Genomic DNA, 15,555 nt, shown 5'->3' with positions numbered 1-15,555 from the left:
TTTCTGGACACTCTATTACCTTTCTCGCATCAGGAAGATCTGTCCATCGCTCAGACGTTGTGTCGCGCTGAAGAAGCACGTCAACTAGCGTGCCTTCGAACATTGTCTTCGCAAGAACACAGCAAGAGTCGCTAGGATGCCAAGCATACCCCCGTAGAGTTTTCTCCTGGTGACTACGTGTGGCTGTGGACTTTTTTTCGTAGAAAAGGATTGTACCGGAAGTTTCTAGCAAACTATTCCGGCCCATTCGTGGTAGTCACTCGTCTCAGTGACGTGAATTACGTTAATGCCCGAGTCACAGCCAATAACCGGCGTTCGCGCACTACGCAAATTGTTCACGTAGCCCGCCTCAAACAGTACCATTTTAACTCGCTTTGCGAGTTTCGTCTGCCGCCGGGGGAAATGAAACGAAGATGCGCAAGCCTACGGGGTGCGGAAGAAGAAGAGTAGTGGCGCGGCGCCTGGACTGTGTGGTTGGGTGTAAACGTTCTAGGCCTGTCTCAGAAGTACGCTGCTATTTCACAATGCCATTTCACCTCATCTGTAAATAAACACAGTCACTCGTAAGAATATCGATTCGAGTCAAGTTCAACCCTAACCCTCTCTATTAAAGATGGTGCCTCTGTGGCTACTCTCATCCGCTCTCGCAATAGTAGAACATTCTTGTTGCGATTACACTTGAGGAACTGCTTCGTCGAAGTCATCCTAGAAGACATCGCTGAGCAAGCTGCTCGTCTTTATTGCCGGTGTCCCGGTCTCATCCTGCTTAGTCAAACCAAACTCGTCCATGGCCTCATTGATGAGGCACTCCAATCACTGTTATGGGCCACCTCTGTTCTGGCTTCAAGTGGATGGAAGAGCTGTAGTCCACCAACAACTGCTGTGCAAGGTGGCGAAAGTCTGGACAGCCTCACTCAGGACCTTTGAGTTCGACGGCCACTCCCGGGCCTCTTATACAGACATCCTTCAGAACCGGGCAGCTCTACTGCTTCCGGCTCTACGACCTTCCCAAAATCCACAGCACAACCAGTGACAGCTCATCCTTCGAGATTTTTTATTACGGCTCGGGTCTCGTGCCGCGAGCTTTCCTCCGACCAATCTCGCACGGGAATGTAGCACATAAGTGCCCCATCGGGGGTCTCGCGCACGGACGCCGCATTCCAGCGCCCGGCACGCCCCTTTTACTCATGACTGTTTGGAATGGTGCGCCACTGTAAGCAGTGCGATACTTAACAAATGACATATACAACAAATACAAGGCTCTTTGTAATTTTTTTTCTTTTCGTGTCTGCACTTTGTAAAGTTCGCACTACCTACCTAGATGGATCCACAGAAGCAGGCACGGAGGATGTATCGGACTATGTGATAGTGAAAATAAAGTGTACCCCATCAGTTCCACCACGTGAGGTTCTCGAATAGGCGCCATTGAGGAGAACAAAATGACGAACGAACAGCCAATCTTCTATAGTTCTGCTCTTTCCTGTGCACGGCTCTGTCATGTGTTGAGTGTAAAGGCTCAGGCCAAGTGAAATTGCGAAGACAACAATGCTGTTAAGCGACTGTGACATAGACAACGAAAAAATGGGAAGATCCCATGTACAGTGGGAATCGATGATATGCGAAGCACGACTAAGAAATGTTGATATGTCACTTTAAAATCAGCACAACGTTACGAGGTGGGGGTAAATGATGCCGTACATGACTTCCGTGTCGTGATTATCATGTTTGGATGTGTTGTTTACCTTCATCATCTATTCACGTCACGTGATACCAAATTTAGTATATGTGAACCTAGCGAAACGGCCGCGAGCACGCTATGAGCATGGTATGTTGTCATGTTCTTACATGACACGCGTGTCAGGATTATCATATTTGCTCCAGTCATATATATCGTCATCCATTGACGTCATAGAACACCACATTTGGTAAATGTGGAGCTAGCAAAACGGCCGTGAGCGCATAATGAAGGGCCCAATATTCTCCACTGCAGCACCGACGCGCGCGCACACTTTAGCGAAACGCGAGCACTCTATAGTCTGACGCCAGGCGCGACCAGCGACCGTCGGCTCAGCCCGATGGCAACCGGTGCGAAATGCGACATGCTGCATTTTGCGCCGATGAGTTACCCAGACAACACTGCGTATCCGTCTTTTCGTGACGGAGGGACGTCTAACGTACTGAAACGCGAATGCGTCGAAGCAACACAGCGTGGCGCGTGCCTGCGAGCATATGGCAGGACCAGCGCCTGGCGTAGCAACGCCGGCGTGACGCGATGAAATGAACGCCGGTGAGCACGCGCACCGCATCACGTCGAAATATATTGGCATGTAGTCTTGTTCACACATGACACGCATCTCATGATTATCATGTTTGCACCAGTTAATACCTTCGTCATCCACTGGCTTCACGTAATACGAAATTTGGCATATGTGAAGCTAGTGAAACGACCTCGAGCGCATCGTGAGTGTCGCATTTAGTCATGTTGTTACGTGACTCACATGTCATGATTATCATGTTTGGATGTGTCATTTACCTATGTCATCTATTTGCGTCACGTAATACCGAGTTTGCTACATGTGAAGCTATCCAAACGGCCGCGAGCGCATCATGAGCGTAGCATGTCGTCTTGTTGTTAAATGACTCTCATCTCACGTTTGTCATGTTTGCATCAGTATCATACCTTCGTCATCCGTTTACGTCCTGTAATACTGAATTTGGTATAGGTAAAGCTAGCGAAACGGCCGCCAGCGCATCATGAGCGAGGTATGTAGTCTTGTTGTTACATGACAGGCATCTCATCGTTATCATGTTTGCACCAGGCACCTACCTTAGTCATCTATTCACGTACCGTAATGCCAAGTTTGGTATATGTGATGCTAGCGAAACAGCCATGAGTGCATCATAAGCTTGGCATGTAGTCATGTTGTTACATGGCAATCATGTCATGATTTTCATGTTAGGGTCTGTCGCTTGTGTTCGCCATGCAGTCATGTCATACCATACCAGTTTTGCAACATGCCATGTGAACGAACCGTTGCAAGAGCTGCAGGACCATGAAATATAAATTATGACATACATGTCATGACTTTCTTGATATGACTAGTCAAATACTTTCTTCATACAGTCATGTTATGTAATACCAAGTTTGGTATCAATGCCATTATCAAAACGGGCAGGAGAGCTAAAAGTCGTAGGCGGCTAGATATATAGATAGATACACTCAAAGTCGCCGAAGTTCGCTAAGAAATGCTTCGCTATTTTAAAAAAGAAAAGTAGAGGCGTGGGAAACTCTTATGACACGAGCACCTTGGAAAAAAACAGAGAAGAAAAAGTGGAGGAGCAGAGCGTTAGAAAATGAGAGGTCGGCTGATGAAGCCGCGACGAAGAGAAGAGACCCAGGCTCCTGCCGACGCCTGGTACCTCGTAGCCTGTGGCTATGAATAGCCAGAAGTCCTAAGTTCAACTCAGAGTTCACTTGAACGTGAGTCGTCTCAAGGCGTCCGGGCAACAATCTTTCGCGATCCACCATTTGACTCCCAGCTGAGCATCGAGTCTGACTCAACGCCGTGAGGGGTCGCATCAGAGACGCTCCTCCTTGTGCGGTCCTTGACTTTTCCTGCTTTTAATGTCATTTGTGAACTGCTTTTATAACTGTTGATATTCATCTCTTTATTGTGCACAACGCGAGTGGCTTATATAACTATTTTCGCATGTATAAACGTTTGAGTGTGTGTGTGCTACCAAGAATGTCCGCTTCGTCCTTTCTATTCTTGAACCTCATATGGTGAAGTTATTACACTGTGACAGTCTTTTTGTTACAGCCATCTGTCGCTGTTCATGAACAGCGATATGGCCGTGCTTTATAGTGTGGTCACCTTTTGCTTCTAACTCAAAAGGTTTTTTTTTGTTAAGCGTATCAGTCGTAATTACATCTCTGAAACGCTTACAATTGCATGCTGTACTAAAAGCGCAGTGACAGAAATACGCAGAATGGTGCCGCACCCTTCAGTGCCGCTTGTCCTTGTATTGCTGCCTGGGGCATTACTGCTGAACAAGGAGGAAGGAAAGCTTACTATAGGCCCTCGCAATGCGAGCTGAAGAGCAAAACGTGTGGCACAAGTCACGTGCTTTTCGAGGGGGTTGTAGGAATAGTTGGGGACGCCAGTGCCTCATGTCGTCTGCATCAATACATGTATGACTGTATTGTTGATAGCCTTCAGAGATGTGTTGTTGCACTTCAAAGATGATGCAATATGTTAGAAGGCTACAGTGAGCGTTGGTCTTCATGGTCGCGAGTTTAGCTTGTATCACTTGAGATCGAAAACCGTCGTTTTCGAAGCTCGCAACTCTTCTTTGAAAATGGTTGGTGCCACATCTTCGTTCTTTTTCTTCGGCACCGCTAAGGCAGCCTAAAATTTCTGGACAAGAACGTCAGTGTCGGCGGCTCTTAATGTTAGAGGCGGCGGTGAGCCGTTCTCGTGTACGATGACCAAAAGTTCACAATCATCCGAAAGCAATATGTGGCCCACTGTTTTCACCGGAGCTTGCGTAGTCTAGAATTAAACGTGCCTGACATGGTAAGGTGATTTATTATTTGAATTATCACTTCCTGTTTATGTTTTGCACGCGCTAATCTCAATTGATATGAGGGGTTTAACATCCCAAAACAACCATATTGTTATGAGAGACGCCGTAGTAGAGGGCTCCGGAAATTTCGACTACCTGGGGTTCTTTAACGTGCACCCAAATCGGAGCACACGGGCGTAAAACATTTCTGTGCACGCACTAACCTCATCTTTGGCCAAGGTTTGTAGGGGCGAAGCTTCTCTTAGTCTAACCTTGTCCTGCGTTAGGTGTAACTAGCCTCCACAAAAGCTTTTCTGAACCGGCAGTATAGACAGACAGCTAAACATACAGACGCACGGACGGATCGATGGACAGACTGATGCATGAACGGATGCACGGACAGAGAGACAAACGGACGGATGGACTGACAGACAGACGAGCGGACAGCTATATAGAGAGAGACACAGACAAAGAGAGAGACAGACAAGCAGACGGACAGATGGACGGACAAAAGTTTCGTCCCCTTCATCATCATTCACTCTGTGGATATGGTGTTATTTTTTTCTATGTGGTTGCAGTCGGTCGTCTCGCACAGCTGCGAACGCTAGACGTGCGCACGTATTGTGACACATGGCAAAGAATGATTTGAAGGTGCTTCATCAGAAGACGAATCAGAAACCATTTCAATGTTACATTATGTTTCGTACTCCGAACTTACAGGATCTACAAAATAAAACTGCCTGTCATTGATTCGCACCTTTGCTCTCTTGCTATCAGCAGATTAAGCATGAAGTGCAAAACTTCAAGTAGATTGTAGATTCACAATATCAACCGTTATGACGATGGGAATGGAAAACATGCACTTTACAAGAAAGTATTGCAGCATGTTTGCTCATAGTCGGCATAAACGTTTTGCTTTTCCAGCTCGATCGTCTTATCAGATAGTGGCGGCGGCGGTGCTGCCCGGCGCTTGCAAAATCCACTCGCGTGGCTCTCCACCCTTCGGCTGGTGCCGATTGCGTATGCGTGAGCACCCATAGCATGTCCAACGTTGTCAGGAGGAGTCCTTTACTCTTCCCTACTTCTGGATTCACAAAATGTGATGTAACAGCCTCTCCTCAGTATGTTCCTTCTTCCATGCTTCTGAACTATTGTTCTAAAGGCTGCAAGATACAATCACCTAAATGCTTCGAAACTCTTTGTGAGTAACCCAATTGCATTAAAAACAGATATGTTTTTCTAAATATTCGTCTGATCGCTCTTAAAGAACTCTGGTGCATTTTCGACCATACTGAGATAACGCAGTCTTCCAATAGTACTGACAGTCCTGCAACAGCTAGGGTGGTTTATTTTGGCCAGACACTCATTAGTAATTTTAGTCAAGTAATGAACGATGAGTCAGAACAGAAACCGAAACAGACAGCTACTCCGTCCTCCACGTTGACGTCACGAAATCCACGTCCAATGACGTCACGAAAGCACGTGCTTTCTGACATAGCTCCTGTGCTTCTTCTGACGTGTGAAAAGCAAGTTGGCGATGTCACCCTAGGCGGAATAAAGCTGTGCCAGTTCCTCTATCTGGGAGAAGTTCAGCGGTGATTCCAGCTATCTGAGCGCCGAAGAACCACCTTTTTATTTTGACGCACCGGCGCGTGAACACGTGCCGCGAATCAATCTCCTCGTTTCTCAATAACGTTCTTAGATGATGTGTAAGAGCCGACTTCAGCCACAATGAACACGCTGTATGCAGCAGACAAAAATAAACTGTGCTCATGTGGTCGTCACCTCGAAGAAAGAAGCGCGTGCTGCATCCATCTGCTAAGCAAGGCGGGGTTTTGAAATAAAGTTGGCAGGACGGCCGGCGTTTACAATTGTAATTCCAGAATTGGTTGCCCGTTTTGAAAATTGCCTTTCTAAAAACTAAGCGACTTACAGTTGTATAAACTGGCACATATCATGGCACTAAAAAGAACATATTTTCAATGTTTTAATTATGGCAATCGGTGAATTTTAGAAAATTGATTTATTGATTGATTGATTGATTGATTGATTGATTGATATGTGGGGTTTAACGTTTCAAAACCACCTTATGATTATGAGAGACGCCGTAGTGGAGGGCTCCGGAAATTTCGACCACCTGGGATTCTTTAACGTGCACACAAGGGCCTACAACATTTCCGCCTCCATCGGAAATGCAGCCGCTGCAGCCGGGATTAGATCCCGCGACCTGCGGGTCAGCAGCAGAGTACCTTAGCCACTAGACCACCGTGGCGAGGCGAATATCAGAAAATTGCAGGAGTTACCCTTTAAAGGGCCACTCTATGCAATTAATATTTTATATCGCCGTTAAAGCTCATCTCTTAAGAATAACTAAACAGTCAGTACTAGATACAGCAGTGCTTTATTAATTGATATATTAAGGTAAATTTAAAATAAAATTTTCTCGGCTCGTGCGACCTTCTGCAGCACAAGTCCAATGAAGCATAGAACCTCACTACTCGCAAGTACTCGAGCATTTCATGACATAAAAAAACATTTCAGGACACGAAAACCTTGAATAAAACATTGTAGTGCTCTTTTTGACGAGGAAAAGTCAGGAGAACATGACATGACGGGTGCTCACTTGAACTAAGTTAACGAAACAAAACTCGTTGCATTTTATTGGACTAATGGAAACCAACGAACACACGCGCAATCATGAAGAAACAGCAAATAGGGTGGAATATGTGGAATCCCGGCTGCGGCGGCTGCATTTCCGATGGAGGTGGAATTGCTGTAGGCCTGTGTGCTCAAATTTGTGTGCACTTTAAAGAACCCCAGGTGGTTAAAATTTCTGGAGCCCTCCACTATGGCGTCTCTCATAATTATATGGTGGTTTGGGGACGTTAAACCCCAGAAATCAATCAAATTAGGGTGGAATATGTGCAATCTACAGCATTTTATTTAGCAACTCAAATTTCCTAGCTGGCAATGATAGAGATGTGGTGCGTAAGTGTGCTGAAGATGTGTGACAAAAAATGATTCTAATAGTTCACGAGCTACTCTGGTTTTATTTTTTCTTGGGACTTTTATTTTCTCAGCTGCTTCAAGTGCTGGAGTATGCGGGTAGGTTCTGCAATGAAACCAACTCATCAGTTAACGACAGTTCCTGTTCCTTGGTCATTGGTTTAAGGGATGTCCAGTTCAACCAACGAAAGCTTTGCCGCATTAAAGGGGAAACCTGTAGACTACATGCGTGCCAAATCACACGTGTGGCTTGGCTTGAATCGTGTGGTTGCTGCAGTTTTACTTGGGGCACGTTTCGCAACACTTATGGGCCGGGAAACATGAATGCGCCCCCACACTTGTTGTCATCTCTTTTTAGATTGTGGACGACCCTATGCAGGTAGTGTATAACCACTGAACAAAAAATGAACTGCGCTACCTGACACACACGTAAAACCAGACACAAATGCAAGCGGAAGTACAAGTTGTTATAAACTTGCTAAGGTTAAGGCTTGGTGTGTTGGTTGAAGTATGCAGTAAGTCTAAATGCTAATTATAACCACTGATATGCATGGCATCGCTGCATTGTTGTCTCCGTGGCTTCTTTCTTTAGTCTGGCCTTAAATTTTTACAAAAATGACCGAGTCACAACTGTTAAAACGTGATCCGGGAACCCTGGCTTTTGTAGTCTGGCTACCTCACCCTTAAAGCTTGCTTGCATCATGTGTCTTGCGTAGTAGTGATTCTAGCGAGGTGTTCACAATTGCCCTCTTTGCAGCTTTCAACTGGGCCGAATAAAATGGTAAACAAATTTTGTTAGCTTACGGACGATAGCTCCAGCACACACATCGTTCACAGAATTTCATGCTGAGGTCGAAAAATTGTAGGCTATTATTTTTAAGGAAGCTCGATTGTGAATTTAAACTCTTTGCCATATTTTCCGAATTTCTGTAAAATATCCATCACAATGCTTTCATATAGCAATAAAATACCTTTGTTTAAAATAAACAAAAGACCAGCGACATATACAAAAGTATTTTGTACTGTTCTATCGTCAGTCGTGCTAGAGTGTTGACAATTGATGCTAAATAAATTCATGGCATATATATATGAATGATGATGAGTCGGCGAAGCAGTGGGATCGTTCCGTGTTGCCGTAGCTCATCCGTGACAACGACAACTCACGCACGTAAACAAGTGCTAAATGGTGTACAGTTATATACAATGTCTGTCGGTCATAACGCCCCAATCTAAGTATTGACGTGATGGCGCATCTGAATTGTTGTGTTCAAGAGTAGTTGAAAATGCGAGGGTTTGTTATAAACTGATTAATTTACTTACACAGAAGAATGCTCATGTCACACAGGCTACAGGCGAATAGGAACTGAATGTCTCCACATTACTGTCTTCAACTAGGCACACCTAATACCTCGTGCATTTCACTGAGGTGCTAGCGCTGTTAGGACAGATTCGTTTTCGACGCTACAATGTAGCGAATAATGCCAATGATTCGAAGCTGTTCCTACAAATTGTATCCCGAAATCCAAATAAATTTTCACGTTGCACTTTGTGATTGAAGATTTCGCTTCAAATGGGCTGCCAAATGCCGGAAATAGAAGATTGGAGAATGACTACGGTGGCCTTTCAAGCCACCTGAGGTCCCTTGCTAGGGTCTGTTACCTTGATACACCACCTCAGGTCCGTAGACAACCGGCATACTGTGACAGCCCGGTTATTTCGATACTCCGTGTTTATGGACGATCTTCTGTCTGGTGCCGGTACCACTGAAGATGCTTTGTAGATGTACAAAGGGAAAACTGAGACATTTAGGTCTTCCATGATTATTAAAATATGGGTAGGAAACTACGCTGTTTTATGTGCTATATCTATGAAAAAAATTACTTCGTTCTCCATCGCGACCTTCACCTGTCCTGGGTTTTGGGTCACTTCGAGCACAAAAGGTTGTGCGCTCGAGGTGACGTTTCGACAAGCGCACTTGTCTTATTCAAGGCTAGAACAGAACTAATTACTTTAACGCTAGCGTGTCTGCGCTTCGTACCCTTTCCTCCAACGTCACAAAGAGGGGAGAGAGCAACTATGCATACGGGGATGTGGGAGAGGAGGCTGGAGGGAAGCCCCATGGCGAAGTGTGACTGAAAAAGGAAAAACATTCAGTGATTTGATAGAAAAAGAATCAAGGGAAGAAGGGGGGGGGGCAGGCAATTCGTTGAATCACGTTGTCAGACAACGGTGGGTATGGGCTTGCTGTACCCCGTCCGTAGGTAAAGCAAGGACGACGGAGGCTCCATGACAAAAACAAACAACATTTATTTAACTAGGCATAGTATACCACAGGGTCAGCCCACAAATGGTACAGCTACGTAGCGACCACGATTCCGGTCAGCAGCAATCGGCCAGTGCGGGTGACAGCCTCTGTCCTTCGTGGCAGCCAAGGCACCTCTCCCTCGGGCAGAGCAACGTGCGCATGCTGGCCCTTTTGAAAAGCGCAAGTGGGCCACGCGCTCCGCTACTACGCAACGCATGGTGCTATCTCTTGTTAGCCACTGCGCCTGCTTCTCACAGAACTTACCAATGATAGGTTTTAAATTTCTAGGAGGAGTGCTTCACTCGCATAGGTTTCCTCTGTGTTCGTTAATCTTTTTTTTCTCTGTATGTGTATTGTTAGATACTACAGGCCTGTCGTCAATTATGGCGACAAGCAGCTGATTTATGGCAGCTTTATGGATCTTCAGCATAAGATAGAAGTGAACTGCTGCTTCTTTTTTTTTTTTTCGGGCATGAGGAACTGGTGGTCGGATGATGTGATTAGTACCCTGGCTATACAATTTGTTATGGTGTGTTGTATGCCATTACTATATTCTTGAACTGGGTGCGAGGTTAATCTTTGATAGGGCTTGTTGTTGCTGAGTTCTCTAACAGCTTTTTTTTTGTATGTTGTTATGGGTCAGATTACTATACATATTACCACGATTGTCTGCAAGTTTAATGACAGTGTCCTTTCTGTTTTATAGCTCTGTCAAGACTTGGTATTCTGTGTAAGTCATATACTTCGCCTTTTTACTCTATTTGTTGCACTCATAATTTGAAATGGAAGTAGTTTTATGTATCGATCAAAGTATTAATTTGGCATTGTTTTGTATTTATTGTCCAAGAGCTCGGCGATCTCAAAGAGCCATGGCTAATGCCTTCTTTCGCTGCTTTATCAAAGAAGACTTCCTTTATGCGTAAAGGTCTTGAAAACTCAATTATATATTTGGGGAGATCGCATTGTTCAACTGGTTGTTTGTGGGGCAAAAATTAAAGCTATATATGTGTACCATTTCCCTTGTGCGTTCTGTGTGTTGCACTGGGGTTGCAGACTTTTGTGTTGTGTTCATTGAAATATTCAGGGCAATGTTCGGAGCATGATTTTTCTTGTGCTTATTCTTGATCAGTAAATGATCTCTCTCTACATTCTAATATTTAGGTTATGTGTTCATTCATTGTTCTAGATAGTTCAGTGTTTATACTCAGTTGGTTGGCTAATGAAAAAAGCTTATTTCCATGACGTTATTTTCAAATGTCTAATCAAGTCAAAGACACAATTCATTAGGCGTTGTTTCATTTCTGTGATAGGTTAATTGGTAGGCTAGCTGGAGCACATCACACCTCAACTTTAGCACCTTTCGGAGTTTTTTTCTTAAATGTATCTGAGTATTTTTTCTGGTGCATTCTGCAGTCAATTGGTTTTCCAGCAAGTTTGCAGGATTGGAGAAAAGATCGAGATTTGATGTTGCCTTTCACTATGTGTTTCTTTGTCATTTGCGTTTGTGTCGGGTAGACTTCCGGCGTACAACATTTTCAGGTGTTCTATTACTACTCTTTGTGTTGATGGTGAGGTGCAAGCTAATGGGTGTTTCTGTATCTCTTTGTTTAGCGGGGGTAGCATACCACCACTTTTGGCTGCGGGAGCAGCTGAGAAGTGCGTGCTTTCACCGCCAGGGTAGTCGTGGAAACTTAAGCGCCGGTTCCTTAAGGCAAAAAACTTGCACGGAACAGACGTTATTCAATCATATCAGTTTCGAAACTCCTCATAGGCTCCTTGTATCGAAATCCAAACACGCCATCGACCTCCTTGTCAGGAGTGAGCAGATTGTCACGCCACCTGTTTATTCGCACGCCTAGTATTAAACGCATCTTTTTGTGTTTTGTGTTGCCGCTCTCAGGTGGCGCGAACGTCAGCTAACTTCTGAAAATTGGGCCAACTGCATGTCCAGATTTTGGAATGCAGTTTCGCAACTCGTCTAATTGAATAAATCTGGTGCGGAACACCTTGCGCCGGCAGAGTCTATGTGCACGGTTTTGAACCTCAACAGCCCGGGGTCACGTGACCCAAGATATATGTCACATGTGACATCATTGGTAAAGCGATTGGCTTAATATGGCACTGCAACTACAGCTATATTAGGGTGCCTTGAAGGGGGAGATGTGCTGAGCGCCGCGCAGTTCCCTTGCTAGAGAGGGCCCTTCTGTGCGCCGATGCCGCTAGGGGCGCTGCTGCAAGGGGCGCTGCAATGGGATAACTTTTTCAGCTGCAGAAGGAAAGCGTCCGATTTGATCAGTGAAAAGATTAGAATAAAGGGGGCCTAATGAATGGCGGAAGTAAACAAAAAGGATAGAAAGACAGCTGCAAAGTTTTCGAACCATCTCAATTCCCTGAGTAATAAGACAAGCATGAAACAGGGGTTTATAACTGCAATTCAAGGAGTCAGACTAAAAGGGGATGAGGCAATGGAATATATAAAAACAATGATGACAGAAAAATTCAAACACCAAGAAAGCGCTGCATGCACCGTACCGGATGAGGATGGACCAATTAGCTCAGTGGCTTCACTGGGACAACGAGAGTGGGAAAGGGCAGAGAAAAGAGTTCCTAATAGCACAACAACAGGCTCTGATAGCATTCCAATCATGCTAATAAAGAAAATAGGACCAAATTTTAAGCAAACATTAAGAGAGGCAGCGAGCAAAGCAGTAATCAATGGTAAAGCTCCCAATGGGTAGAAACTAAGCGGGATGAGCATGATCTATAAAGGAAACGAGGACAACGCCGATATAAACAACTGCCATCTTATAACAGTGACATCAGTAGTTTATAGGCTGGTGATGCAGATAGTAAAGGAAAGACTACAGACCTGGTTGGAGAATGAGGGGGTGCTGGGAGAACTACTAAATGGGTTCCGTAAATGAAGGAGGTTGGAGGACAATCTGTTTTCATTGATGCCGTCTATTGAAATAGCGAAAAAAGAACACAGGCCTCTGTTACTGGCATTTCTAGATATCAAGGGAGCTTACGATAGTGTGATTCAAGAAGACTTGTGCGGAATACCGGACACACTAGATATGGAAGATGGAATAACTAATCTTCTAAAGGACATCTATAAAAGGAACAAGGTAGTTATCTAATGGGAAGAACAGGTATCTGAACCTATAGAAATACAACGCGGGCTTCAACAGAGATGTCTCTTCTCACCTTTGTTATTTATGCTGTATCTCCAGAAACTAGAAGCCAAATTAGAGCGGAGTAGACTCGTATTCAGCCTCTCTTTTGCCAAGCAAGGAAAACACATTGAACAGTCATTATAAGCATTGATGTATGCAGATGATATAGTATTATTAGCTGACAAGGAAGATCTCCAGGGATTGATAGACATCTGTGGTAGTGAGGGAGATAGGTTAAATTTAAAGTTCAGCAGGGAAAAGTCGGCAATCATGATTTTTAATGATAACAAAGGCAGTGAGCATAAGATACAGGAAGTCACGCTAGAAATAGTGGATAAATACAAATACTTGGGCATATGGATAAATAACGGGGCTGAGTATCTAAGGGAGCACGAAAGATGCATAATGACTAAGGGCACCAGAAATGCAGCTGTGATGAAAAATAGGGCACTGGGGAACTATAATAGGTTTGACGTTGCGAGGGGGATTTGGAAACGTGTCATGGTACCAGGTTTGACGTTCGGCAATGCGGTCTTGTGCATGAAATCAGAAGTTCAAGCAAGATTAGAAAGTGAACAACGTGACATAAGTAGGCTTGCTTTGGGAGTACGCGGGAATACCCCAAATCAGGTGGTACAGAAAGACATGGGATGGACAACGTTTGAGTGAAGGGAAGCTAGCGGGAAGATAGAATTTGAGGAGCAATGGAGAAAAATGGGAGAGAAGCATTGGGCTAGGAAAGTTTTCAGTTACTTGTACATGAAGAATGTCGATACTAAATGGAGGAAACAAACTCGAAGGTTGTCAAGCAAGTATATAGACAACAGCAGAATACCAAGCCAAAAGTAAACATCGGTTAAGAAGAAGGTGAAGGAAACAGAGAGGGACATGTGGAAGATAGGAATGATTACGAAATCATCACTGGAGACCTACCATACTTTTAAGCAGGAAATTGCAAGGGAAAAGATCTACGATAATTCTTGGGGTAGTTCTCTGCTCTTCGAGGCTTGAATGGGACTATTGCGAGCGAAGACGTATTGAGTGAAATATGAAGGCGCAGACACGGTATGTAGTGCGCGTGGAGAGGAGGAGGAAACGCCTGAACATTTGATATTGTTCTGTAAAGTGCTCCACTCTATTGTCGAAGATAATGGCACCGAACGTTTCAAAGCATTCGGGTTTATGGACAGTGAAGGCAAAATAGACTTTAAACGGTTAGAAATAACTAGGGCCACTGATAACCAGGGCTAACTGATTGGTGGCTACAATCGAGGCGTGAGTGGAATTCAAGCCCTAAACACACCGTGATAGTACTTAACTATATGGCTAGGTGGCCTGATTTACCGCCTGATCTATAGGGCACAGCCGGATACATCCATCCATCCATCTTGCATGAGACAGCCACCTCCGCCGCATATTACCCGAAGGAAGACTAGCGCTCGAATGCGCGGTCTCCCCCCTCGCCTCCCTCATATTTTTTTCGGTGTTCACATGGTTTTATTGTACGTGGATCATACATTTTTGAGCAGTGAGGATGATGCCTTATAAAATAATAACAAAAGCCTAATGTTCTCGCATCATTCTTGACTGTAACGCTTGGTGCAGGTAGGAGTGTTTAAATTTTCTGAAAGCTTGAATAACGAATCGAATGGTGTTCGATTCGACGGTACCGTGAATGGAATAACACATATTCAAAATGCCGAGTATTTTTTTCAACTATTCAGCGCTGGTGAAAAACCCCAGAGGAGCAAGACATATTCAAATGAGATAGCACCTATTATTTTCCAAATCGGTGTAGTTTTATTTATAAGGTGGCGACAAAGTACCTCCTTGAATTCGGAAATTACCGGTGTGCTTGAGCGAACAGATATAAAATTTTCATTGACTATCACTGCCTATACAAGTTTACCTCAGCTAACCCAAGAATGCTATTTTTTGCCCGTAGAAGTTAATCGTAATAAACGTTTTGTTAATGTTTCTGACTTTTGATTGCAATATGAATATTGTTGAAGCATACAATTGTTCTGAAAATTATTCTCTTACTATTCAAATAATGATCAATTTGTATTCGATTTGTTGTAATTTATATTATTTCATTTGTATTCGATCCGGTTCTAAAGTTGGCTATTCGCACAGCCCTTCAAGTACAGGTCGTCGACAAAAAAAAAACATCTCTTCCGAGCATTGACGTGCAATGAGCTGCCTCATATGCAGGCCCATTTACGTGATATCGAGAGTTGATGCTGAATAAGTGGTGCACACCTTGTCTGTTACATGATGCCATATATACGACAACGGAGCACACATACTCTTTGCATTAATTGAACTACATGAAGCGGCTTGTCCCATGCAACATGACTGAAAGTGGCATCCCTATTCTGCCGGCGGGCGCCGTGGTACCGTGGCGGTCTCTCTTACCTGTGAGGTGGGGTTTACCACTAAATTCAGCTGCTTGAGAACAAGCTGACCAGTTTTTTTGAAATGGCTTGTGTCCATGCAACT

At 44.3% G+C, this 15,555-nt stretch overlaps 1 protein-coding gene across 3 annotated transcripts in view; it reads left to right on the top strand.

The window, feature by feature from the left end:
- LOC119178160 (dual oxidase maturation factor 1) overlaps positions 1 to 15,555 on the top strand; it is a 328,683-nt gene that overhangs the window by 229,105 nt on the left and 84,023 nt on the right. For 2 of the 3 annotated variants that reach the window (XM_075888330.1, XM_075888294.1), the window contains one exon: positions 10,584 to 10,607. The exons of the other annotated variant lie outside the window; for it this stretch is intronic. In XM_075888330.1, coding sequence (XP_075744445.1) covers positions 10,584 to 10,607 — 24 coding nt within the window. The remainder of the gene's footprint in view (positions 1 to 10,583; positions 10,608 to 15,555) is intronic. 3 annotated transcript variants of the gene reach the window in all.

Source organism: Rhipicephalus microplus, chromosome 1 (assembly GCF_043290135.1).
Source record: "Rhipicephalus microplus isolate Deutch F79 chromosome 1, USDA_Rmic, whole genome shotgun sequence".
Lineage (NCBI taxonomy): Eukaryota > Metazoa > Arthropoda > Arachnida > Ixodida > Ixodidae > Rhipicephalus > Rhipicephalus microplus.
This window is presented reverse-complemented; position numbering and strand designations above follow the sequence as displayed.